We start from the raw sequence: 23455 nt of genomic DNA, 5'->3' as shown, positions 1-23455 counted from the left end.
CACTATTCAGAAAGTACTGTAAGGTCTTGCCAACTAAGACACTTTCGGGAGGACACATAGGCTCCGTGTGGAGAATTGGCCCGCCATGCCGACGGAAGGAACAGATTGTAACCTTGAAATCGGTGAGTTTCTTCAAGCACAACTGGCTATTGGATGTGGCCATCAGTCTGCAGGGGGATATTAATAGCGTGCTGCAGCAAGTCACACAAGTCCCGCCGAAAACACAGCATGTTGCAAGCTTTAGATGTACCGGATACAACCTTGCAATCTCAATGCTCTTGTTTGCTTTTTTGGTTACAATTGAAAAGTCCAATACGTAGGCGTGGTTTTCGAGCCCCTTCAAAAAGGGAAAAAAAATTTTAAAAGAAAAGGGACAAAAAGTGAAAAATGAAACTAAGATGGGGAGAAAGCAAAAGTTCCTATAGGTACCAAAAGTTGGATTTCAATCTTCCGTACCGTGGATTCCACATGACATAATGCAGTGAAACCCCCGAAGCGTCTGACATCACGCCGGTCGGACATGAACCGTTTTGTCTCAAAAAAGAGAAGTGCATAAATTTGCTCTTCGATAATTGCGGAGTGGATTGGATCGGTTTCCAACTCGGCCGGTTCCATGGTTCAAACAAGTTTCTGGAAGGGTAAGGAACGATTCCCGTGTTGAACCACGGATCAGATTTCAATGATCTGTACTCCGTCGAAGTTTGCTGTGAACATTGTCAGAATCCGGAGCGTATGGAATGGGAAACCACAGCGGAGAAGCCAGTCGATCGTCTTCGGGATAATCTTCCGTAGTATGGCGAGATAGCCTTCCTGAGTTGGATAGATCTGGCATTGTGGTTATGTCTGGTTGGACCAGGGACTGCCGCCCCTTGCGTTGACTTGGGCTATTGTATGGTTGTATTCCGGCGGTAATTAGGGCTATCCTCCATCCTTTATTGTATTTTCATGTATGGGGTGGGAAGGTAGTTTTTGTCTATCTGACTTCATGCAAGGTGTTGTTGCTACCTGGTACCCAACGACGGTTTCCCTAATTCGGTACGGGGTTGCATCAGGTACTCTAGAGACGATGGAGAAGTTCCACCTCCAGTTTGAACCGCTTGTCCACTGTTGATTCGTTGTGTGTCGCATCCTAGGCTACCAACGCTTGTTATCGAACTCTATTGTCGGCAGTTTTATAACTTAGAAGGATGAAGTGCGGAAAGCACCGAGATTGCCTCGATCAAATTTTCCATGACAATCAAGGATAGAGATACTGATAAGGTCTATGGACTCTGTATCCGTCCCTATTGTTGGTTAGTGCCCCGTCAGGAACACGTCCAATCAATTTCACCCCTGAATCGCTGTCGATCGGCAAAGGTTTCCAGGGAGACTAAGAATCTGGCTTTGGCAAGTAAATCACTTGGCTGAATTGTCAACAACTGCTCAAAAGTCTAATAAATTGACTGGCGCATCATTCATTTGATCACGAGGGGCAAACAAGGTGAGAAATTTGTATGCAGAATGGTCGCAAATGACTAAGTAATTAACTCTGCCAGTTATTATTATTAACGTGAGACGTGTTGAACTAAGTATCTACTATAACTGCGACTGTATTGATAATTAACCAGCAACAATACCATTCAGAACTACTAAGTAGCCACACTCCCTCCTAGTTTCCCTCAATGACTTTGTAAGGTACTCGTATCAGCTCCTTCACTTCCAGACGCAAAGACGAACCATTCCTGAGAATAAAAGATGAAAGTCGCGCAGCAGCGTTGGAGCGTAAGAATGAAAGTTTTGAAACAGCATTTCCCTCTCCACTCTGCCTTGTTTTGTAGCTCTAGGGGAGGGGATAACAGTCGTTAGCGGGTGACCAGGGCCAATAGGCATCTCCGTGCCAGAGATTCTGACATGGAAGTTGCGGCCCATCTGTCTGGGGACTTGACCAGTCTCTATGAAGTTAGGTCTTGCTGTGAGTTCAAGACTTGCTTCGGTGATGACCAGGGGGCTGAATCCTTCGGAGCCCATATGCGACCACATGCAGGTGAAGATACAGATCCATGTGGCACGACCTGGAACCTTAGCAATGGCAGATAGCAGAGTAACTACTACTACTATAAGTCTTAAGTTGAATGGTTTCTAAAAACAATAAGGACTCAAGGTAGAAGGTCGAGTATACTTCACACAGAACTCCGTACCAAATGACAAATCCCGCGTGATAATCCCCATCTATTCTTAGTATCGGCGTAATGAGTCCCTTTCCTCCTCAATATTTATTTCTGTACTAAGTATCTAGAAAGATTGTCGGATGACGGTTTCAGCTTTCGTTTTTTTTCTTTCTCTATTTTCATATTTTATTTGGTTATTTTTCCCCTGGCGTCGGGAGACCGAAAAAAAAAAAAGACCAGACGTGTCAACCTTTGCAGGGATCACTTGCTGGCTACACCTTCGGCCAAAGAGGGAAAACTTTCATTACACTCGGCCTGGACTTAATATTAGGGACTTCCTAATGAAACTAGTGCTCAATATAGTTAGCCCCAAGCGTGTAGTGGTGGCGGCTGTTCAACTCCATTGAGACAAGCGAGATTTTGTTGCCTGCCTGGGAATACCTCATTGGTTGGCAGTTCAGGTACCGGCACACTTAGTGTACTAGCATTGATGCCTAGAGGGGTGGGTTTCAACAGTTCAATAATAGCACTGCCATTTTTATTAATATTATTGAGATAATAATAACAGCAGTGAAAACGAGGAAGAGAGAGGGACGAAAAAAAAAAGTTGCCATCTTGAACCATGGCTGGTTTAATTACCTAGATTCCTTCCTTTCTCTTTTTTCCCTTCACAGCAGTTAATATCAGAGACCCATGATGGGGTGAGATCTCAACTAGGGTTTTGCTTTTTCCTTTTCCCAACCAGGGATTGAGGTCGTATCAAAGTGGCAATGCCAGAGTCCATGACGTCTTTCACTTTATAGTTTCCTTCAATGTACCGTGTATTTTGTATACAAAGCAACAATGAGACAGTTTAAAGCAATTCAACCCCTCTATCATATCTTCTGCGGTTCTGCTTTGCAAGCTGTCCAGGAACAATGACAACAACAGCAACAACAAAGGCTGCATCCATCCGAGAGGCCCTCAATGTAGAATAGAACCTGGTAATTGTAATTCACCGGTAGTACCTAGTATAAGGGTACTGGACACTCTTGAGGTCAGGTCCATTCCTCTCTGATATGCCCCCATTACGCCATTCAGAACCACCCATACCAGAGTGACTGAGATACGAAATGGATCATTAATATTCAACATAATTACTTGTCTTGGATGGTTCGTTCGCCATCCCTCCACACTCTGACTGACGATCGGATGGAGCGGCTAAAGGGAGGCCACCACCAATAGTGAAATTCATCGCTCGTAATATAACCCGTAATTGACTGGTACGGGCTCGGCCCCTCCGCACTCCCAGCCAATCATCCCCTGCCGCCCTCCATACGTCCCCGTCTCCTCCTCTCCACTGCATGGCAGCGCTTTTCCACCTTGAACGGCACTACTAATCTCATCCATTCACTCCTCTCGCTCTCCTTCCTTCAACTTCATTTTCCTTTTTCCAGGTTGATCCTCTTTTTCCTCCTCCTCCTCCCTCCCCTCGTCCCTCCTCATCCTCCTTCTCTATCTTTCTTTCTCTCGCTACTAACTATCCAGTTTTTGTTTTTTTGTTTCTTTGCATTTCTTTCACTCTTTCATTCGTTTCCCTCAGCTTCCGACTCTCCGTGGCCTTTCCGGGGCCGTCCGCTCCTTACAGTATTATCTTTCGTAGCCGGCGCGCAACAAGCAACCTTTTTTATCCGATTTCAACTCACTCCTTCGGTATCAGCTTTATCAGCTTGCTAAGGAATCGCCTGATTGTTGGACATACTTGGTGGACTCGATTTGATCAGCATATTTTCTCCGACCTCGCTCCGTTGTGAAACTTTGATACTTGGTTATATCTCGAGGCTGCGTGGCTTGGGTGCAGCGCAATCAATGGTGTCAATGGGAAATTGAAGGCCTCCAGACAGCATCGGGCTTTCCATCGGTCATAGGGAAGTCACATTGGTCTGGAGGTACCCGTGCATCTGGATCACACTTACCACGAGGTTAGCCGGACAGCTGTTACTTCGAAGTTGGATTTTCGACGTCATCGAGGTCGACAATGGCTTCAGTATCTTTGCCTCTACCACCACAAACTACGTCAGCGTTCCCCCAGTATCTCGACTCCGCGGGCCAGTTCCCCAGCAGACACACCCGCCGCAATCTGACAATGTCCGCACCACTTCCAAACCCGCCTTTTGTCTTTCCAGTGCGGGATCCAGATGCAACCCCTCCACCTGCAACAACCAGACCGGGTGGTCCTCCACCGCTTCCGGCCTTCTCTTTCAACCCAGGATCTGCTCATTCATCACAACCCTCGATGCCGGCCCTCCCCGTGAATCGAGCAGGCGGACATCGCCGACGGTGTAGCGAGTTCGTCGGTGGGGAGCGCCTTGTCAGCCCTGAGGCTGTGGAGGCGAGCCAGAGCAACAAGGAAAATTCGAACACGACTCCTACGAAACTCCCAGCCCCTGGGCCAGGCTTTAGCGCTGGTGGTGCTGGAGGGCGTCGCCATGCCCATCGACGTTCAGCAGCAGTCTCCAGTGTTGACTTAACCGCTATTTCTAATACTCTGGATTTGAAGCCCACGGTCGGGAGCGCGCCACTTTTCTCGACAGGCGCGAAGCGTGAACTTGGTGCATCTGACGAATCCCTTCGACCTATGTGTTATTCGGCGACTACTTTAGGTCGGCCGACCCCACCCGCATCTCCTCAGATTATGATTAATGACGAAACTCTGCCTCCTGTCCAACCCGAACCAGCCAGCGACCGTCCGACAGACAGCCGGCCGGTTTCCGAAGTCTCAAAGGATTCTGGAAGCACAGTACGACCGGAAGCTACCGCTAGAAATAGCGAAGAACTTGTCCTACCTGCAAGCGAGCTGTCGTCATCTGTGGACCGAAGCCAGAAGCCTAGACCAAGAACCGCAGATGCATCTCTGATGCTTAATCCCAACACGATCAGTGGAACTAATGATGCGTCTGGGATGAAGAGGCCACTTTCTGCTACAGGTCATTCTCGTTTCCGCAAGAGCATATCTTCCGGAATTATTGACGCCGCACTGAGGAGGCATCATGGTGTGAGTGATGACAGCCATTGGACCGGGTACTCAAGGCATTCTTCTTCTGATGACGGCGATTCATATGCATCCACAGAGGGCCCCCGTGGGTCGTTTGAGTCTTCCTCTAGCGCAAAGAAGAAGTCAAAGTCTAAGAAGAGACAGAAGAAAGTGCGTTCTTGGGCTGGAGCCATTCTTACCAGAGGAAAGGGAAAGCGCAATCAATCGAAGAAGGACGAAACGAACAAATCTCCAATTCCCCCTCCAGTAATCACTCGGACTAATTCTGATCTCGGGTCAGCATTAGATGTGAACTTTGACGATGACGAGGATATCGTCATCATTCGGACTCCTACCAACCCTACAGCTCCAAATTCACGTGAGCCAGCAGCTGATGCTGAAGCCTCGCCATCCCTGGAAAACTCCTGGAAGCCACGGAGTTTCTATGAACAAACCACAGAGAATGATGCTTTGAGCCCAATCATCGATTTAGATGCAGCGCTAGGCCCCTTCAACACTCCTGATGGACGCTCCCGCCATGTCGCTGAGAGTGGTTTTTCAGCAGCGACAAAAAGGATGTATAGCGGCGGACGACGAGGTGAATTTGTTGGGCCAGAAATGCGCTACCATCGTCGTGCTGAAAGTGCACCGGAAATGCCTCCTTTTGATCGTAGTTTTCTCAACCAGGCTAGGTTTGCAAACACCGCGGCCCTGGAAACCCCAGATGTCTTCTACGAAGAAGAGGAGGATGCTTTCTTGGCGGCCACGAGTGAATCTCCCAAGCACGGTGATGAAAAGCCTGTGGCACAAATAATTGCATCCCGCACTGAAAGTGTCGATCATCAATCAAAGGACAGCAAAGATAGCTCAGCTACCCTCACGAAGGACCATACCAGTCAAGTTGATCCACAGCAGTCAGGTCTCGGTATTCAGAAGGACGGGTTGCCTGAACCAAATGCTATTCCTGCCGATCAGGATAATAGCAGTCCCGGAGAACAACAGTATAGCGTTAGCCAGCTCCAGAATGCAAAGAATCCTTTCGGCACTCGACCGAAGAGCCCAGGACCAGCGGGAATCATCAAACAGGAGCTTTGGCAGCGCAGGCTGGGAGTCCCTCCTAGCCCCGATGTTTCTCCACGATTTACACCGGCTGATAATAGGCCGTGCACCTCACCTCTCGAGCTCACTCCCAATATCCCTTCTTTCTCTCTTCAAGGTGGCAGTTCTTTGTCTAATTCATCCTTTCCATCTCCTGACTTCGCTGGCTCTTCATCTGATGCTCCTCGCTCGATCACGACATCCTCCACCACCGATCGTAATTTCTCGAGTCCTTCTTATAACCCTTCCATGGACTTTCCTCATGCGTCTGTTGAAGATGTGCCCTCGCTGACTAGCAGCGCATCAACAACGACGAACCCCCTGAACCGATTCTCTGCGACGTTCTTCCAACGGCCCCGGCTGTCTACCGATCGCTCTGCGTCATTTTCTGCGGCCGTTCATAGGCGCAGTAGCCAGGCCAATAGTTCGAAGCGATCGAGTCTAGCCAGCCTCTCTAAATTAGTTGTGGGCCCGCACGCAGAAAGGAGTAAGCTGAGTTATGAGGAAAAACCACCGAGCGACGAATCCGAGAGGGTGAAGAAGAAGGGCCACCGGATTAGCCGTCTGATGCACTTCTGGAGGACGAAAGATAAGGACAAATTGAACGAGAGTTCTGTCCAGGAAGAACGGCTGTCATGACCCAAACCCCGATTCTACCAAGGAATCCGCTTCTTGTACATAGTTACCCTGATTATGATTCCCTCGACATGGTCTTTGGAAGATCCATTATTTTCCTATTGGCCATTTTCTTCTCTTTCTCCAGTTTTCCCACTTATTCCGTTAGGGTAACTGACGAATCTCTTTTGATATGTGTTTACAAGCGTAAGGGTTTTATGCTCTCTTTACATCATTTCTCGTCTATCGTTAACGTCCGGTTGCAATTTATGGACAGCTTATTCTCTGATTGCCTTTCATTTATCGTTCAGAGCCTTTTTCTCTTTTCCTGAATATCTTCGGCGGCCATATGAGATGTGCACTTTGCCTTTTACTCTTTTATTTCTGTTTGACCCATGAGGTATTCGTTCATGCCCTTTGGCTATGTTAATTTGGGGCCCTTTTTCTTTACTTGAATGGTTAACTGTTGGAGGTGCCGGTCAGTAATATACTGTGAGGCTTTGTGATTACTTCGAGGCATTTGAGTCTACGAGCTGGAAGCTATGGATAGATTATCAAATCTACACTCTGTCACTACTGTATATGCCGTTGCCAGTGATTGACTCTATGGTTCCGAATAATATTTACTATGAAAGTAGCTTCATCCGCTATCTTATTCATACTATATTACTCTATACTTATGTGATAGTCATTTATATACAAGAATACCAACGGGTGTCGGTTGCCTTACACTTCAGGCAAAGAGTTGTAGGTCGAGAAAGAGAGGATCATAAACACCCCCATAAATTGAAACAGTCGATTGCACAAATGCAGAAAACCGATCCAGAGACTGCCTTCTCGCACCAAAGAGAGGACTAAGGAAGAATTCCAAACACCATATATCGCTCTGAAAGACATAGGTAACCCACTCTCCGTTATATAAATCTCCATCGGTGCCCCACAGCTGAACCCAAAAATTATCAATCACCAGCAGCACCATCAACGTACAAGCCACCCAACCATCCAATGAAACAGACATAAGACGAGAAAAAAAAAAAATGGGACCTCCACGATCAAACACGACCAAAAAGCCCTCTAAAGACCAACACGCCTGCGACAAGAAGGACAAAAAGAAGCCCCAGCAACCCGTTCGACGGGGCAAATTGCTATTAACGGAGCCGGCCGAAACCAATCTCATCAATCTGTCGGCTACTATCCCGGTGACTCTGCAGCAATTACTGTTGAATGTGTTCAGGGCTGCTTTGTTAGATGACACGTATGTTGGGCCTCGGTCTGCAAATAATGCAACCACAGATCCCAACGAGAGTGTTACTTCTCCAGAGCCACGGGAGTTGGATATCAAGACGCTGATCCAGACTCTCAAGTCCCATCTTTATAATCGGGACTTTGACTCTGCGTTTACGGATGCAAGCGAGGAGCTCCTGCGGGCTTATGCGTTGCGGTGGAGCGCCGCTAGGGCCTTGGGGTATGCGGGTGTTTTCAAGTCCGTGTTGAAGGGTTTGCTTAAGCAGGATGGTTTGATTTCTTCTACGGGGTCCAACTATGTCGTTTGTATTGGGGGCGGGGCGGGCGCGGAGATCATTGCCCTGGCGGCTGCTTGGAGGGACTTGATAGATGAGACTGATCGGGGGGAGATGCTTTCAGCTGGGGTTGCGGGCGTTTCTCTGGATGAATCTGGTGGTCAGGTCTCTACGGACACTGCGTCGAAACCTGCACGCCATCCCGCCCTCTCGGTGACGGCTGTTGATATCGCAGATTGGTCTGGCGTCGTTGATCGTTTGACTCATACCATCCGGTCTCCTGCTGTGCCGGGGTCCAAGTCTCATCCAGCGCCTTTGTTGCGTCTTGAGAAAGGTAGGGATGAGAGGGAAGGCGAGGATGACGCTGGCTTCGCGGTTAGGTTTAGTCGCTCGGATGTTCTTTCTATGTCGGAAGATGACCTTAGAGATCTTCTGCACCTTGAGACGCCGGGTAAAGTGTCCAGTAACAGTACCGTCATGGTGACGCTCATGTTTACGTTGAATGAGCTGTTCTCTACTTCTATGGCGAAGACGACGGCTTTTCTGCTCCGCACAACGGATCTTTTACAGCCAGGTACTGTGCTTCTGGTGGTGGATAGTCCTGGAAGTTATTCGACATTGAAACTTGGCAAGGGCAAAGCGCAGGAAGGTGCTGGGTCTTCTACTATACAAGAACGGCAGTATCCTATGAAGTTCCTCTTGGATCATACGCTTCTCTCTGTTGCGGAGGGGAAGTGGGAGCGGATCTACTCGCAGGATTCGCGGTGGTGGAGGAGAGATGCGTCTAGGGTGGGATATGATGTCGGTGAGGGGTCTGGATTGGAGGACATGCGGTATCAGGTTCATATATATCGGAGGCTGGCAGCTTAGGGTAGGGTGTTGGATGGGTTGTACGGAAGGTCGTGTTAGTAAGAAAAGCGGACATGCTATTATGAGACTAGAACTCCTTGATCCACGGAATGATACCATTACCATCGTTGTCTGAGGCAGAGCTGCCCGTGCAAGTAACGAATATGTGTAGAGAGGATTGTATATGCTATTGCTACAAGTCGGTCGAAATGGGGAGAATAAAAAAAGAAAAAAGTGAAGACAGCCATACAACATCATTCGCCAGGGGATTTCATGCATGCCCAGAGAGACCCGTCCGGATGAGAAGGTTCAAAAAATACACATCAGTTCAGGCGAGAGTGGAAGGAAAATAGTTCGGAAAATTAACGACCCCCAGAAACCACAGCCACGCTTAGTTCCTCAGCCCCAGTAGAAGGCTGGTGCTCTTACCACCCTCCTTACCATCATTACCCGGGAGATATGTCACGTTCGGGTTGGTCGATAGTGTCTGCGCAATTTCCTTGCTGGCGTCTATACGACGGATCTCAATGAGACCGCTACCAGCCTTGGCGACAGCTTTGCTGATGATATCGGCACTCTCGGCTTCACCCTCCGCACGGATAACGTTGGCCTGACGCTCCTGTTCAGCTCTCTCGACGATGAAGCGAGCCCGCTCGGCATCCTGCTGGGCGATCTGCTTCTGCTCTACGGCGCGGGTGAATTCCTTTCCGAAGGTCATGTGTGTGATCGAGACATCTTCCAGGGCGATGTTGAACTGTGATGCACGCTTCATAAGGTCTGTGCGGATGCGGTTCGAGACGGCTTCACGCTGGGTGATGAGCTCGGCGGCGTCGAACTGGGCGACGATGGCTTTGAGGACTTCATTACCGATGGAGGGGAGAACACGCTCATCGTAATCGGTACCGTAAGACTAAAGGAGCAATCAATATCGATCGCACACCATATCAATTTCCTGAACACATAGGTCCTACCTGGTATATGGCCGGCAGCTTCGGGACCTCAGGACGGTGGAGGACACGCAGTGTCAAGCTGACCATCTGCAGGTCCTTACTTCCGGTGGTGGTGGATATGTTGCGAGGCTTAGTGCGGACATCGTAGACAATAGCTTTCTGCAACCAGGGGATCAGGAAATGGGTGCCTTCATTGACGACCTTCTCCTGCACACCAGACAACCGATCGAAGATCACAGCGCGGGAACCACCACGAACATCGTAGATGGAGTTGTTGAAGATGATGGCACCCGTGGCGACGGGGATAGCTAGCCTGTAGATGTTGTATAGACCGTTTGCCGCCATAGTGAGAGGTGTTGATCAATGATTAAGGGTTTCGATGGGGGGAGCTTCAAAGGGTCGGTTCAACTTGATGATGTCGGGCTTTTCGCATGCTGTCCCGATGCGGACTAGCGCCGGGCGGAAACCTCACTCTTCCCAACTTCGCCGTTTTGGCCCGAACTCGAACTTCAGTCTTCTCTTTGCTCTTAGTCTCGTCCCTTCTACTTTCTCCGCATTTCCAGTCGTTTACTTCTCAAACGCACTCTTTCACAATGGTTGGCCACGTGGATCCTAAGAACGGATAGTGAGTGCCCTTCTTCTGTTGGTGTGGGCTTTCGCTCTCCCTTGGTCTTCCGGCCGGGTGCGGTTCAACTAGGCCGGCCTGTACTCTTTCAATTCGTGCCAAGATGGCTATATTTTTTTTTGGTGATATTTGCGGTGTAATGGAGATTACAGTGGCTAATGTACGATCTGATCAGTTTCATCGGTCCCTGGGGTGATCTCGGTATGTTCCCATGACCCTCGCATTTTGTGAGAAATTTCGCGGCACTTTGAAGAGGAAGAGCACGATCAATTAGATGCCTCTCTTTCACACGGGCTTCAAAGAAATAAAGAGCAGCCTCTGTGGCTACGACAAGTCGCCAGCAGGACAACGCAAAATGTCAACTTGCATCTGACACTGATACTGATATCCATGACCTTATCTAGGCTGCCCTACTCCCCAGCGTATCGCCTCCTACTCTCTTTCCCCTAACCGTCAGCGCCCCTTGGCTGGTACCGCTCACGCTGCTTTCTTCAACACCTTCCGGAGATTCAGACACCAGGTTCTCTACGTCGCTCCTCCTTTCATCATCGCCTACGCCGCCATGAACTGGGCTATTGAGAAGTACGCATTGACTCTCTCTTATGTCGACTGCTTACAGTCATTTGTGAACGAATTGGTGACTAACGTTCGCTTTCTCACGCTCAGGAACCACTACCTCAACTCCAAGCCTGGCCGCCTCGCTGAGGGTGGTGGTGAAGAGTAAATAGATATATAAACCGGATGCTATGGGTCTTGAATCGGAGATAAAGGGGTGGGATTACAGTGTACAGTAACTAGAAGCAATCGAATGCGCAGTGTGTTCCATTGTCTAGGTCTTTGTCTGTTGGGTTCTATTATGCTACGATTCGGATGATTCTCCCGTGACGGTAATCCGGGGTCATGGAGGTGTCTCTAAGCCTTGAGATCAGTTTAGAATCCTAGATCCTTGCTTAAATCAGTATTGAGAGGCCAATTATGAGGTACTAACAGCCTCATAGAGGGGGCAAGGTGATATTCTGTAGGTCGGGTAGTTGACATTGGACTTAAGAGATGCTCCAATCAAGCGTCTTGAATTTGGCATAGGATCTGCTAGCTATGATTGGACAGTTAGTTACACTGCCAAAGCGCGAGACCGCCTTTTTAGATTGCTATACAGAGTAGGAAGGCGGTCCTTTCGCTATTCCCCGCTAGTCAAACCTCATGGGCTCGTCGGTTGGGAGAAGGTGGTTTTTTTGCTTCTATAATATACCACCTGTATCTCTACAAATAAGGCTCATTCTTACGAAACAATTCATGCAATAGATGAATACATACACATCTGTATCGAAAAATCTTTTGATTACCTTAAAAAAATGGCTGTTGGTAGTATGATGGTCCTTATATCGTGGTCCCGCCAAAAGTTCAACATGCGATGATTTAGCAGAGAAAGTGTTCGAAGTATTCTGCCAAATTCATATAGTGATAGACAGAGCCAATGAAACGGAGTCCTTCACGCTCTATGTTGATATCTCTTTGCCTGCTAAGGTATGCCACCTTATATCTAGCCACTGTCAGCCTTCACTAAAAAGTGAGCAGTGCAACAAATTAGAGAAATTTGAGAAACCAATCGTAGTTAGCAACAATGTGATTTTAGGCAGACTTGACGATCCCAGATGATCGTGCCTAGTCCGCTACTCTCCACTGTACCTGTGCCAATTACCATAAATTCTACCGAACGCTTGTTTAAAGACAACAGATACTCGCAGTTGAATATTCAACACTCTGTTGGTTCTTGGCGATACCTGAAAAATGACAGGTTCTAGTCCCCTTGATCTCCTCATCTCCATTGACTGGGGCTCCCTCCGGCACGCCTACGGGGAAGCGTCAGATGTCCCTGGTCAGCTACGAGCTCTCCTTTCAGCAGACAAGGAGGAGCGAGCTGACGCTCAACACGCCCTCTGTGGCAATATATTCCACCAAGGCGATCGATATGAAGCCACTGCCTATGCAGTCCCTTATTTATTTAAGATTCTCGAAGACTCATCCACTCCTGAACGAGACTTCTTGATTGACCACCTGGTCCACTTGGCCCTGGGTTATGCACAGATGTTCCTTCCAAATGGCGTCGATCTACCGGCATGGCGGGAGAAGGCCAGTAAGATCTTGAGTCCCGAGTATGAAGTCCACTATTATCGGCGACACAATGATTGGATCCAAAAGGCAGAAACTGCTGAAGAAAGAGTTTCGCGCATCGAGTCCTGCAACCTCAGCATTCAAAGGGACCGTAGAGCTGCTAAATATGAACTTCTTGCGTATGAAGTTGTCAGAGCTGGGGTTTCTGGTTTCCAGAAATGTCTCGAGGATGACGATGCCCAGATACGGTCTTGGGCTGCTTTTGCGCTAGCATGGTTTCCTAGAGAGGCCGATGAAGATTGCCGCAATAGCGTTCCTGTGTTGATGCGGGTCCTTGAGCAGGAGAAAGAGACCGCTGTTTTAGCCTGTACCATCATTGCACTTGGCTTGCTGAATGGCCGTTTTGATGGTGCCCGCCCAGAGGAAATAGATGAGTTGGTCGCTGGCCTACGCGGCTACTCGGCTGATACGCGTCCCCTTATTCAATGGGCTACGGCAGTAGCACTCGTCCGACTTAAATATCAAGGGCAAGAACACATCGATATGTTGATTCGTTGCATAAAAGACCCGTCCTTTATCCCAGATGAATATCGACCAGAGTACAGCAAAGAAACATTTCCGTTTATAGGCCCGTTTGATGAGGAGGACGTGGACGGTTATAGCGCCAACGCTCTGGGGAGCATCAACGCGAACGAATATCCCGGCGTGGTTACGGCTGTGCTAGATGCTTTGTCGCGCTCATCAGGCTGTGTCCTCTCTAAGCTTCTTAAAGTTCTTTTGACCTTGACTTTTGGCCCCATGCTTGAGCACGAAAGCGATACGGCGTTTGAGGGATTGAGTGAACTTCAAAAACGAACTGTGACAGCACTCGCAGAGATGGACGACAAGCTGTGGAATGAAGAGGATTTCGTGTGGATTCTGCGCAATTGGGAAATACCAGCTCGCAGTCGTGATGAGTGTCGCACCTATGTTGGCTTACCGGGCGCTGGTTTAGGCTAAGATCTAAACTACGTACTATTAGTCGATGTAGTATTTGCGAGACTAAGTGTGATCTTGTCTGTGCAATATATGAGGCTGCTAAGCTCATATGCCATGCTAACCATGTGCTTGTCAGTGGAAATTTTGGCCGTATTAATTGCTTCTTCTTCTGGGGACTGTGCCATCTATTTTCAAACCTGGAATTTTGGGATCCGGGTTCTCTGATATTGACTCGGTCGATATCATATTATTGGGACTACGGCAGTTCTAGGATTCTCCTGCGGTACATTGGCTTTTCTTGAACCTAGTATATGCTAAGATAGAATTAATGATTCCTGGTTCGTGTAACTAAGATACACTATCGATACCTGTGTTTCTTTCATCAAAATATTGGGCATATCATGTTTCATCATCCCTTCATTCACTCACTTTCTACAAGTGCCTCCAGAGGTACATTGTGATTCTCATAATGATCCAAACAGCCTGCCCTAGAAAAGCATATCTCACTGGTACACCAACGGGACCCAAAATGGAACTACTGCTCGCTTAGGCTCTCCAAATAGCAACGACGTTCCAGTCACTCGGAAATGTCGCACTCCACTTCTGATCTTGCCTGAAATCCATCAGGATGAGAGCCGGGAGCTTATCCACAGGCGATAGCCCGACGCTCCGGGCCAACAAAGCGCTCACTTCTGTGCCCAACCGCTTCTTAAATTCCGGAAAGGCCAGACGCTTCCTAGTCCTGCTAACTCGATCACCCAGAGACGCGGGCCCCATATAGTACGGCGTTGCCACTAAGGTCAGGAAACGGACACGTACAAAGGGGGAGGAAGACAGCAAGTTGGCGAGTGTATTCACATGCTCCATTGAGATTGCTTCGACACAGAGCCTGCTGACAATCGTGGCGGTCGCTATAAGGCCCGGGATACTGTCGCCTTGAAGACCGTGAATGAAATCGCGTAGGTTACTCACCCTGCACAGTGTCGGCGTAAAGTCGTTGTAGAGCACTTTACGCGCTTCATCGTAGATTTGGTGGTTGACACGCAACAAGGAAAATCTGTGTGCCCCTCGGGGGTTCTCAGGATATGCAATGATTAGTCTCTCTTCTGTACCGGTGGTTTCGAGCGCGAAATAATTCTCGTACACCATCAAGCGCAATTCATACGGGAGGTCTGGGAAGGGGAAGATGAGCTTCTTCTGGCCCTTTTTGAAGTACCGGTTCACAGCCCTCCAAACATCGAAGCTGTCAACACTTTTACCATCGCTCATCATGATCTTGAGCAGTGGTATCACTGTAGTGGGCGCAGTTTTCCCCATCGTCACATTCGTCATCCACTGGACGAGACGATGTTTTACGTCAAGCTTTGTGCTCTCAGGAAGTGAGGCTAGAGTGGCTAGAAGCTCAGCTGCGGATTGTTTGAAGAAGTTAAGATCTTTGTTTGGCATACATCTCCTGTCAGCGGGTTCTTGTGTCCTAGGAGTAGTCTCGCATACGTACCGGTTTGAGACGCGAATTTGTTGATTGTAGCTTGAACACCGTCCTTGTAGAAAATCTTGTGCTTAGCTTTGAAGAGCCTGAGGACCTCAGCAGAATGCTGATTCTCCTTGACTGTCCTTAAACCTGTTAGCACGTTGTTCATTTTGTTATGGTGTGCGTGGTTTCTGTAGATAGGATGCGTGGGTTGTGGCGAGAGTATGTGTTAGTGCGTGTGCTTTGAGAGCGTGAGACGTGCTTGTTCGTGGGGATAAGACACTTACAGTGAATGTTGTAAAGGAATAGTATATTTCTAGGGTTACGCAGACAGTGAGTAGTTTTGTTGACACTCACTCAAACTATCAACTATGCACATGTGTATATAAGGGATAAAGATGCTTTCACAAACCAAGTGCTTGTACGGTATTGCTTTAGAGCAGGTAAAGAATAGGTTGAGAACTCAGTGGTCAATCATTTCATATCATAATTGAAAAATGAGAGAAGTAACTCCTGATATAGTAATGCCTGGGGGCTATATACCCACAAGCTAAATATGTATACATCGTGGAAAAACTTCTGAAATACGAAAACGATCGAATTCAAATGACTTAGTATTCAACTAAAACTATCTGAGGGGATAGGTGAGATCATTTATATAGGCAAGCCCATACAAAGATCCAACCTTGCAACCTCAATATATACAACACACCCCCTCATGGTTGACATGATCTAGAGCTGTCAATCTTAGGTCTCCTCTCATTTTCTAGAGCAGCACCATCTCCGGTGGAGGCTTGGATCTTGAGGATTTTTGCATGGCCTTGCCTATATAAAGGATCTCACCTACCCCCTGAAATCGCTCTGTGTTAAACACCTTAGGAAGTTTTCAATATATCGTTTTGTAATTATGCAAGTTTTTCTACAATATTTGTGGTTGCAAGGTTAGATCTTCAGCCGACGTTAGTCTTTGGTCAAGTGGGAAAGGCAGAGATTTCCACAGGTCATAAGCCCGGATCTACTTATCCCGGCCAACCTACCTTGTTGATCCCACCTCTTTAGTGAAGCTATTCAGACCCGCCTACTGGCGTACTCCTCCTCTTTCGCTTGGTATTTTAAGCGAACTAGGATACGTTCGTCCTCGTCCCTAATAAGGGCGACATTTATTCCGCCTTGGGCGAAGTGTTCTAGCCTACTGATCTACCCAGTCTTAAGCAATCTGTTGGTTGACATACTCTGAACGAGTATTGTCTCGCTCTACACGCTTGTAACTAGTGAGGGGGCCTTTGACTTCCTTCAAAGAGAAGAAGGATCTGATTGACTTGCTCAGGACGAGTGCTGTTCTGTCTGTGGCGCTTGTCAGATTGAGCAACGCTTGCGTCGTCAGGATATACAGGGACCTGATGTAACCGCGCCGAAGATTACCTGGATTGGGTGTGCTTGCGTGGGGTTTCGCTATTATCATTTGTTCTATCCCTGCCTTCTGTCACACAACTGACAGTCATCTCTCAAGATGCCTCAAGTGGACATCACCAAGCTGCCATGCTGACCGGGGCGGACTCTTATGAGACCTGGTCGGAGGCAGTCACTCTGAGGCATGTAGAGAATCGTCACTGACAGTTACAAGAAGCCAGAAGTGCCTCGTGAGATCCCTTCACTAAGTAACAGTGGAATATAGTGTGAAGGTTTGAAAATTACAGTATAATTTAACATATATATACTAATATATATATGAGACCTCATCAACAGACAGATACATGGATATATCCTAGGGTCATCACAAATATTCAGGATCTATATGCAGGGTCCTAAGATCCTTGTCTGGGGTCATGTGCAGCCCGTACATTCGATGCTAGAGGATAGTCCCGAATGCTTACACTTCTCTCAGCGTTATGAAGTCTAGAGTTCTTTGATATTGTGGTTGGGCTTCTATAGAGATGTAGAAACATCTCATAGACTTATTTGAGGGTCATCTGTCCTTCTGATGTTTACGATTCCTTAAAGAGTTCCCTTCATCCTCTAGGCTATGTATGTAGAGTATCTAGTCTTGGGTAATTGATAGATTTTGAGCTTGGTTATGTTCCTTATATTTTGTTTTAGCATCTCTTTATCTTCAACCTCCTCTCCGCTTTCTTTATTATTAGAAGACACACTCTTTTCTACATAATACCTGGGAATTTTGCCCCAGCGATAGTTTTCCCTTTTAGGGTAAGATGCATTGGGTGGGCCGCAAACGGAACGAGATTTACTAGACTATGTACCGGTACCTACCTACAAATTTCGAGATGAACCAATGACCACGATCAATTGAGACCTTGAGAGAGGGTCAGGATGCTCCTGAATGGGCATACTCTTACTCAATTGATCCAGTTTTGGAATATAAGATCTTAGTGAATTAAAAGAGTCAACGACGGAGTTAGTGCTTAAGTTCCCTACCCCTTAAAAGGGCAAGAGAAAGAGAAGAAAAAAACTCAAAAATACGGTTGTAACCCCAATACATGACCTTGATACCCAAAAAAACCACATCTCGATGAACCCCCACCTGGCACGCCTTTCTTCTTCCCTCTTTTCCTCCTTCTCTTCCTCGCTCTCTCGACCTTTTCTTTCTCATCGTCTCTTGCGCTATCCTCGTTCACACTTCTACCGCTCCATCACCATGTCCGAGATCACTCACCCCACTATCAAGGGTACGTTTCTACTATTCCATGATCGCCGTCAACATGAGCCCCTCCATCCATCAAAATACCCCGCCTCAACACCCGCCAATCTGAATATCCCAATGGCTTGACTCGCTCGACGGCGATCTTCCCTCTAATTGAATAACTACCGATTCAATTGCATCGCATAGCAATCATGCTTCCCTCTGATGTTGAATACCTTCGCTAACATGGCTCCCCTTCCCAGATGGCTGGTTCTCCGAGCAGTCCGAGATGTGGCCTGGCCAGGCCATGAACCTCAAGGTCAATCAGATCCTGCACCACGAGAAGTCCAAGTACCAGGACGTCCTCGTCTTCGAGAGCAGCGACTACGGCACTGTTCTCGTCTTGGATAATGTCATCCAGTGCACCGAGCGGGATGAGTTCTCGTACGTCACCTTCGGTCTCCGAGTAGGGAGGCACGTCGGCTAATCAAAATACAGCTATCAGGAGATGATCACCCACCTGGCCATGAACTCTCACCCCAACCCCAAGAAGGTCCTGGTCATTGGTGGTGGAGATGGCGGTGTCCTCCGTGAGGTCGTCAAGCATGACACCGTCGAGGAAGCTATCCTGTGCGATATCGACGAGGTACGCAGTTTTGGATCTACTTCCGGGTAAACTCGAAAAAAAAAAGACTCACCTCGCTTTTTTTAGGCCGTCATCCGTGTCTCTAAGAAGTACCTCCCCGGAATGAGCATCGGCTTCCAGCATCCCAATGTCAAGGTCCACGTTGGTGATGGCTTCGAGTTCCTCAAGCAGCGTCAGAACGAGTTCGACGTCATCATCACCGACAGTTCTGACCCCGAGGGTCCTGCTGAGAGCCTCTTCCAGAAGCCCTACTTCGAGCTTCTGCGCGATGCGCTCCGTGAGGGAGGTGTCATCACCACACAAGGTTGTTCGTCGCCTTTCCTTTACCCCTTCTGCCTCCACCCACACTTTTTGTTCTTTATTTTTTCTCTGTTCATTCTCCTACTCTCTTTTACTATTCTTCTCCCTACAAATTTTTCCAGCCCCCTCCCCCCTTCCCCCCTCTCCCCTGCCTCCTCTTCTCTTTATTCCAGCTTAACGACACTTGAAAAATAAATTCGAAAAACATAAAGCTAACCAGATCACGCCCCAAACCACCCGACTCCCTGGGGGGAATCGGTTTGGGTTAGTATTTTCACCTCTACAGCCGAGAACCAATGGCTTCACCTTTCCCTGATCACCGACCTGAAGAAGGCCTGCAGCGAGGTCTTCCCCGTCGCCGAATACGCCTACACCACCATCCCCACCTACCCATCCGGCCAGATCGGCTTCATGGTCTGCTGCAAGGACCCCAACCGCAACGTGCGCGAGCCCGTTCGCACCTGGACTCGCGAGGAGGAGGACCGTCACTGCCGCTACTACAACCAGGATATCCACCGGGCTAGCTTCGTTCTTCCCAACTTTGCCCGCAAGGCTTTGCAGAACTAGATTAGTACATCGGTCTCCCTTGCACCCACCCCTTTTGAAATGATTCTGTTTGGGGCGGTCGATGTTTTCCATCTAGAGGCGCCGTGTGGTGGCTGGCTGATAATCAATGATGATTTGATGATGATGAATACAACAAGGGTTTCTTCGTTCTCCTGTCTTTTATTACATTCCTCCTTTGTGATGATAATGCCCCACTTATTTTCTACAGTGAAGGGAGCGGTCGTGCCTGTGACATGCAGCAATAGAGGATAAAAAAGTATTCTGTAGTATTGTGCTGTCTTGTCTTTATCTTAGGGGTCGTACATTGTATATTGACAGACATATTTGTGAAATTTCGTAGTTGGAATTTTACATCTCTACATTTCTATAATGGAGATCAACTGAACAGGAACATGGTATTCTTCATTTTTGTGCTCATCCCTTAGATCTACTAAATGGCAAAGGGAATTTTCAAACGAAATCATATATCATAGGACATTTCTCCGGAGATCTGGCTCCTAAAGATCAACATCGTCCCATGGATTCATTAAAACGAAACGTAGCAGGCATCATCACGCTAACAAAGGACATCTACAGAATCTGCTGGAAAGCACGGTTAATGGGCGAGCGCACGGTGTGGCCCTTGTAGAAGTCAATGGTAGCGATGGCGCGCTTGCTGATACCGGCAGGGGTGAACTCGAATTTCTGTAGAGGAATAAAGTTAGCATGAATGACACACAATCTAATAATGTAGGACAGATAAACGTACCTCGTAGACCTGCTTGTAAGGGCCGGAGGCACCGAAACGGTTGAGACCGAACTGCTCATGAGCGTAGCGCTCCCAACCCATGGTGGAGGCAGCCTCGACGGAGAGGACGGGGATACCGTCAGGGAGGACCTTAAGCTTGTAGTCCTTGGGCTGAGCATCAAAGACCTCGAAGCAAGGAACAGAGACGACACGGGCAACAACGTTGTGCTTCTCCTTGAGGTAAGTGGCAGCCTCGATGGCGATGCTGACCTCGGAACCGGTGGAGATGATGGTGACGGCGGCGTTGGGGGCCTCGATGGCGACGTAGGCACCCTTCAGAGCAGCCTCAATGCTGGAGTTCTCCAGCTGGGGCAGGTTCTGACGGGTAAGAGCCAGAATGCTGGGGGTGTGCTTAGAGGTAAGGGCAGAGTAGTACGCAGCGCTGGTCTCGTTGCCGTCAGCGGGACGCCAGACCATGCAGTTGGGGAGGGCACGGAAGTGAGCCAGAGTCTCGATAGGCTGGTGAGTAGGTCCGTCCTCACCCAGACCGATGGAGTCATGGGTAGCGACGTGGATGACGCGAACGCGAGAGAGAGCCGACAGACGGACGGCACCGGCAGCGTAGGAGACGAAGTTCAAGAAGGTACCAGCGGCAGGGATGACGGTACCGTAGGCGGCGAGACCGTTCATGATGGCAGCCATGGCGTGCTCACGGACACCGTAGCGGAGGTAACGACCGGACCAGTCACCGATGTTGTACTCAGGGGGCTGGAAGTCGACAGCGTTCTTCCAGCGGGTGTTGTTGGAGCCAGTCAGATCAGCAGAGCCGGAGAGCAGCTCAGGGATGACGCTGTGGACCTTCTCCAAGACGGCCTCGGACAGCTTACGGGAGGCAACGGCGGGATCGGTAGGCTTGTAGGTGGGCAGGCTCTTCTCCCAACCCTCAGGAAGCTTGCCAGAAAGACGGCGAGCAAGATCAGCGTGCTCATCCTTGTACTCGGTGGCATACTTCTCAAAGAGCTTGTTCCATTCCTGCTCCTTAGCAGCACCCTGGGCAGCGGTCTTGTGGTAGAGATCATAGACCTGCTGGGGAACAACGAAGCTCTGCTTGGGGTCGAAGCCGAACTTCTCCTTGACACTCTCGGCATCATCGGCCTTGAGGGGGTTGCCGTGAACACCACCTGTGCCCTGCAGCTTGGAACCGAAACCAATGGTGGTGGTGAGACGGATAACGGTGGGCTTGTCCTTGACCTCACGGGCCTCCTTGATGGCAGCCTCAATACCCTCAAGGTCGTTGTCACCATCCTTGACCCAGATGTGGTGCCAGCCGTAAGACTCGAAACGCTTCATGACATCCTCAGTGAAAGCACACTTGGTGTCGCCGTCTATTCAACCAGAAGAATATCCAATTAGCAACCCTGGCGTAAACACACTAAGGGGAATTTTGTGTGCTTACCAATGGAGATGTGGTTGTCGTCGTAGATGGCAATGAGGTTGCCAAGCTTCAGGTGACCAGCCAAGGAGGCAGCCTCGCTGGCAACACCCTCCATAGCACAGCCATCACCGAAGAAGGTGTATGTGTAGTTGTTGATGAGATCGTATCCGGGCTTGTTGAAGACCGCGGCGGTGTGAGCCTGGGCAATAGCCAGACCAACGGCGTTAGAGAAACCCTGGCCCAGGGGACCGGTGGTCACCTCAACACCGGGGGTGTCGTGAGCCTCGGGGTGACCGGGGGTGATGCTGTCAAGTTGCTACGTGGGCATCCGGTTAGATTGCAATGCGGTTAGGATTAGAGGGAGACATACTCTGAAGTTCTTCAGGTCATCGAGGGTGAGCTTGTAGCCGAAGAGGTGGAGGAGAGCATATTGGAGCATGCAACCGTGGCCGTTACTGAAGTGGCGCTACGTCAGCGCGACGCACTAGAGGGGTTTAGAGGACTAGAAACTTACGAGAGAACAAAGCGATCACGGTTAACCCAGTCGGGGTTTTGGGGGTTGAAGTTCATGAACTTGTTGAAGAGGACGTGAGAGACGGGGGCCATGCCCATAGGGGCACCGGGGTGACCGGAGTTGGCCTTGGAGGTGGCATCGACCTGGAGGCCATTAAATTAGTATGATGTCAATCGGATCATGAACAAGGAAAAGTCTTCTGTAATGCCACTCCCGTGTCTCAATGGTGCAGGTCATCGAAACAAGGAAGATGCGCGCGGGAATTGAGGCTTTTTAAGGCAGGGATTGCTCGGTTGCAATGATGAACTGCGGGGACATGCCCAGTCTCAAACAGCTGCCATTGGCATGACCGGAGCTTCCCAGCGCCCCTGTCGCCCATGGAATACTCGAGGATCGGGGACAGTATTCAAGAAGGAAGCTGGGGGCGGGTGAACAGTGCATACCGCGAGAACACGGATCGTGTTGACGGCCAATTGATCCAAATCAGTGTAACCCATGATTGCAGCGTCTGATGCGGCTGATGGTTAGACAGCTTGAGCTTCAACGGTTGAGAGAGAGGTATGGATGGACTTACTATTCCTATTCTTCCTCGTAAATCAAGATTTATACGCAATGGAAGAAGCGGGGGGAGGGGGGGAAAGACACTGCGAGATGAGATGAGAAAGAAATGAAGAGTGAGAAGAGAGAGAGTGCGAGAGAGGAGAGAAGAGAAGAAAGAGAGAGGAGAAAGAGCAATGAGGGAATGAATAATGATGGAGGGGTCCAGCAACTCTCATTGATTGGCAAGTGGGGGTGCAATGATGTCTTCCGGTGGGGCCTTTCATGCTCACCGGTTTGGGTTGAGGATTTCATTTTTCTTATTATTTATTACTGATTAATTATTCAAAAAAATATGAAAGAAAAAAGAAAAGAAAAATGGGAAAAATCTAATAGGAGAGGAATTCCCCCCTATCCTCCGCCATCAGCCATTGAGCGCCGAGCATCCTGGCGCATGCTCCCCCAGTTCAAGTTCTTGGTAGGAGTTGATATGCCACTGTGGCCTCAGGTATCCAGCCCATCCCACCGAATTCGGAAGTCAACAATAGAGGAAAGTCTGGAAAGGAAGATGAGGAACTAACTCGAGAAAAGGAACCCTAATCCCCGTTCCTATAATGATGAATCTCTCTACGAAGTCCCCATGTAGATAAAGGAAACCACTTCATCAAATACTTAAAATACTACACCCGTACCTATACTCCGCAAAACAACTA

At 48.8% G+C, this 23455-nt stretch overlaps 9 protein-coding genes across 9 annotated transcripts; 5 read left to right on the top strand and 4 right to left on the bottom strand.

Moving 5' to 3' along the window:
- Positions 1-4272: 4272 nt before the first annotated feature.
- Positions 4273-7330, top strand: BDW43DRAFT_322698 (putative cell wall proline rich protein; the record flags this gene model as incomplete). Its single annotated transcript, XM_032049613.1, has 2 exons — positions 4273-6161; positions 6321-7330. The coding sequence occupies 2 exons, from the start codon at positions 4273-4275 to the stop codon at positions 6895-6897; spliced, it is 2466 nt and encodes an 821-aa protein (XP_031904220.1). The 3' UTR covers positions 6898-7330.
- Positions 7331-7820: 490 nt separating this feature from the next.
- BDW43DRAFT_205744 (25S rRNA (uracil2843-N3)-methyltransferase) lies at positions 7821-9448 on the top strand. The gene has a single exon (XM_032039200.1). The coding sequence runs from the start codon at positions 7911-7913 to the stop codon at positions 9261-9263; it is 1353 nt and encodes a 450-aa protein (XP_031904219.1). The 5' UTR covers positions 7821-7910; the 3' UTR covers positions 9264-9448.
- Positions 9333-10582, bottom strand: phb1 (prohibitin subunit PHB1). Its single transcript, XM_032040780.1, has 2 exons — positions 10214-10582; positions 9333-10152 (listed from the first exon to the last, which is right to left on the bottom strand). The coding sequence occupies exons 1-2, from the start codon at positions 10535-10537 to the stop codon at positions 9634-9636; spliced, it is 843 nt and encodes a 280-aa protein (XP_031904218.1). The 5' UTR covers positions 10538-10582; the 3' UTR covers positions 9333-9633.
- Positions 10583-10721: 139 nt separating this feature from the next.
- On the top strand, positions 10722-12096 carry BDW43DRAFT_265340 (ubiquinol--cytochrome-c reductase subunit 8). The gene is made up of 4 exons (XM_032040779.1): positions 10722-10817; positions 10993-11018; positions 11222-11399; positions 11484-12096. The coding sequence occupies exons 1-4, from the start codon at positions 10786-10788 to the stop codon at positions 11539-11541; spliced, it is 294 nt and encodes a 97-aa protein (XP_031904217.1). The 5' UTR covers positions 10722-10785; the 3' UTR covers positions 11542-12096.
- A 38-nt stretch (positions 12097-12134) lies between these two features.
- On the top strand, positions 12135-14249 carry BDW43DRAFT_205719 (HEAT repeat domain-containing protein). The gene has a single exon (XM_032039199.1). It carries the CDS (start codon positions 12606-12608, stop codon positions 13926-13928), a length of 1323 nt encoding a protein of 440 aa, XP_031904216.1. The 5' UTR covers positions 12135-12605; the 3' UTR covers positions 13929-14249.
- A 204-nt stretch (positions 14250-14453) lies between these two features.
- Positions 14454-15547, bottom strand: BDW43DRAFT_307650 (uncharacterized protein; the record flags this gene model as incomplete). Its single annotated transcript, XM_032046296.1, has 2 exons — positions 14454-15340; positions 15406-15547. 2 exons carry the CDS (start codon positions 15545-15547, stop codon positions 14454-14456), a joined length of 1029 nt encoding a protein of 342 aa, XP_031904215.1.
- Positions 15548-17916: 2369 nt separating this feature from the next.
- On the top strand, positions 17917-19944 carry BDW43DRAFT_265335 (spermidine synthase). Its single transcript, XM_032040778.1, has 5 exons — positions 17917-18062; positions 18280-18460; positions 18515-18662; positions 18729-18966; positions 19249-19944. Exons 1-5 carry the CDS (start codon positions 18032-18034, stop codon positions 19527-19529), a joined length of 879 nt encoding a protein of 292 aa, XP_031904214.1. The 5' UTR covers positions 17917-18031; the 3' UTR covers positions 19530-19944.
- Positions 19911-23054, bottom strand: tktA (transketolase tktA). Its single transcript, XM_032040777.1, has 7 exons — positions 22780-23054; positions 22649-22713; positions 22206-22348; positions 22062-22146; positions 21713-22007; positions 20278-21641; positions 19911-20213 (listed from the first exon to the last, which is right to left on the bottom strand). Exons 2-7 carry the CDS (start codon positions 22700-22702, stop codon positions 20100-20102), a joined length of 2055 nt encoding a protein of 684 aa, XP_031904212.1. The 5' UTR covers positions 22703-22713; positions 22780-23054; the 3' UTR covers positions 19911-20099.
- BDW43DRAFT_265328 (uncharacterized protein) lies at positions 22689-23054 on the bottom strand. Its single transcript, XM_032040776.1, has 2 exons — positions 22776-23054; positions 22689-22711 (listed from the first exon to the last, which is right to left on the bottom strand). Exon 1 carries the CDS (start codon positions 23027-23029, stop codon positions 22802-22804), a length of 228 nt encoding a protein of 75 aa, XP_031904213.1. The 5' UTR covers positions 23030-23054; the 3' UTR covers positions 22689-22711; positions 22776-22801.
- Positions 23055-23455: the final 401 nt, after the last annotated feature.

Source organism: Aspergillus alliaceus (assembly GCF_009176365.1).
Source record: "Aspergillus alliaceus strain CBS 536.65 unplaced genomic scaffold BDW43scaffold_6, whole genome shotgun sequence".
NCBI classification, from domain to species: domain Eukaryota; kingdom Fungi; phylum Ascomycota; class Eurotiomycetes; order Eurotiales; family Aspergillaceae; genus Aspergillus; species Aspergillus alliaceus.
Note: the sequence above shows the minus strand (reverse complement) of the source record. Positions and strands in the feature narration are given on the sequence as shown.

What these genes read in the sequence shown, in the direction of transcription:
- tktA (XM_032040777.1), bottom strand. Translation starts at nt 22,702, where the DNA reads ATGGGTTACACTGATTTGGATCAATTGGCCGTCAACACGATCCGTGTT. An exon ending in CGTGATCGCTTTGTTCTCTC is followed by an intron (nt 22,147 to 22,205) that starts GTAAGTTTCTAG and finishes GCGCCACTTCAG; the next exon opens with TAACGGCCACGGTTGCATGC. An exon ending in CGACAACCACATCTCCATTG is followed by an intron (nt 21,642 to 21,712) that starts GTAAGCACACAA and finishes CTGGTTGAATAG; the next exon opens with ACGGCGACACCAAGTGTGCT.
- BDW43DRAFT_205719 (XM_032039199.1), top strand. Translation starts at nt 12,606, where the DNA reads ATGACAGGTTCTAGTCCCCTTGATCTCCTCATCTCCATTGACTGGGGC.
- BDW43DRAFT_265335 (XM_032040778.1), top strand. Translation starts at nt 18,032, where the DNA reads ATGTCCGAGATCACTCACCCCACTATCAAGG. An exon ending in CACTCACCCCACTATCAAGG is followed by an intron (nt 18,063 to 18,279) that starts GTACGTTTCTAC and finishes TCCCCTTCCCAG; the next exon opens with ATGGCTGGTTCTCCGAGCAG. An exon ending in AGGTGTCATCACCACACAAG is followed by an intron (nt 18,967 to 19,248) that starts GTTGTTCGTCGC and finishes TCACCTCTACAG; the next exon opens with CCGAGAACCAATGGCTTCAC.
- BDW43DRAFT_265340 (XM_032040779.1), top strand. Translation starts at nt 10,786, where the DNA reads ATGGTTGGCCACGTGGATCCTAAGAACGGATA. An exon ending in CGGTCCCTGGGGTGATCTCG is followed by an intron (nt 11,019 to 11,221) that starts GTATGTTCCCAT and finishes GACCTTATCTAG; the next exon opens with GCTGCCCTACTCCCCAGCGT. An exon ending in ATGAACTGGGCTATTGAGAA is followed by an intron (nt 11,400 to 11,483) that starts GTACGCATTGAC and finishes TCTCACGCTCAG; the next exon opens with GAACCACTACCTCAACTCCA.
- phb1 (XM_032040780.1), bottom strand. Translation starts at nt 10,537, where the DNA reads ATGGCGGCAAACGGTCTATACAACATCTACAGGCTAGCTATCCCCGTC. An exon ending in AGCTGCCGGCCATATACCAG is followed by an intron (nt 10,153 to 10,213) that starts GTAGGACCTATG and finishes TTGCTCCTTTAG; the next exon opens with TCTTACGGTACCGATTACGA.
- BDW43DRAFT_265328 (XM_032040776.1), bottom strand. Translation starts at nt 23,029, where the DNA reads ATGAAAGGCCCCACCGGAAGACATCATTGCACCCCCACTTGCCAATCA.
- BDW43DRAFT_205744 (XM_032039200.1), top strand. Translation starts at nt 7,911, where the DNA reads ATGGGACCTCCACGATCAAACACGACCAAAAAGCCCTCTAAAGACCAA.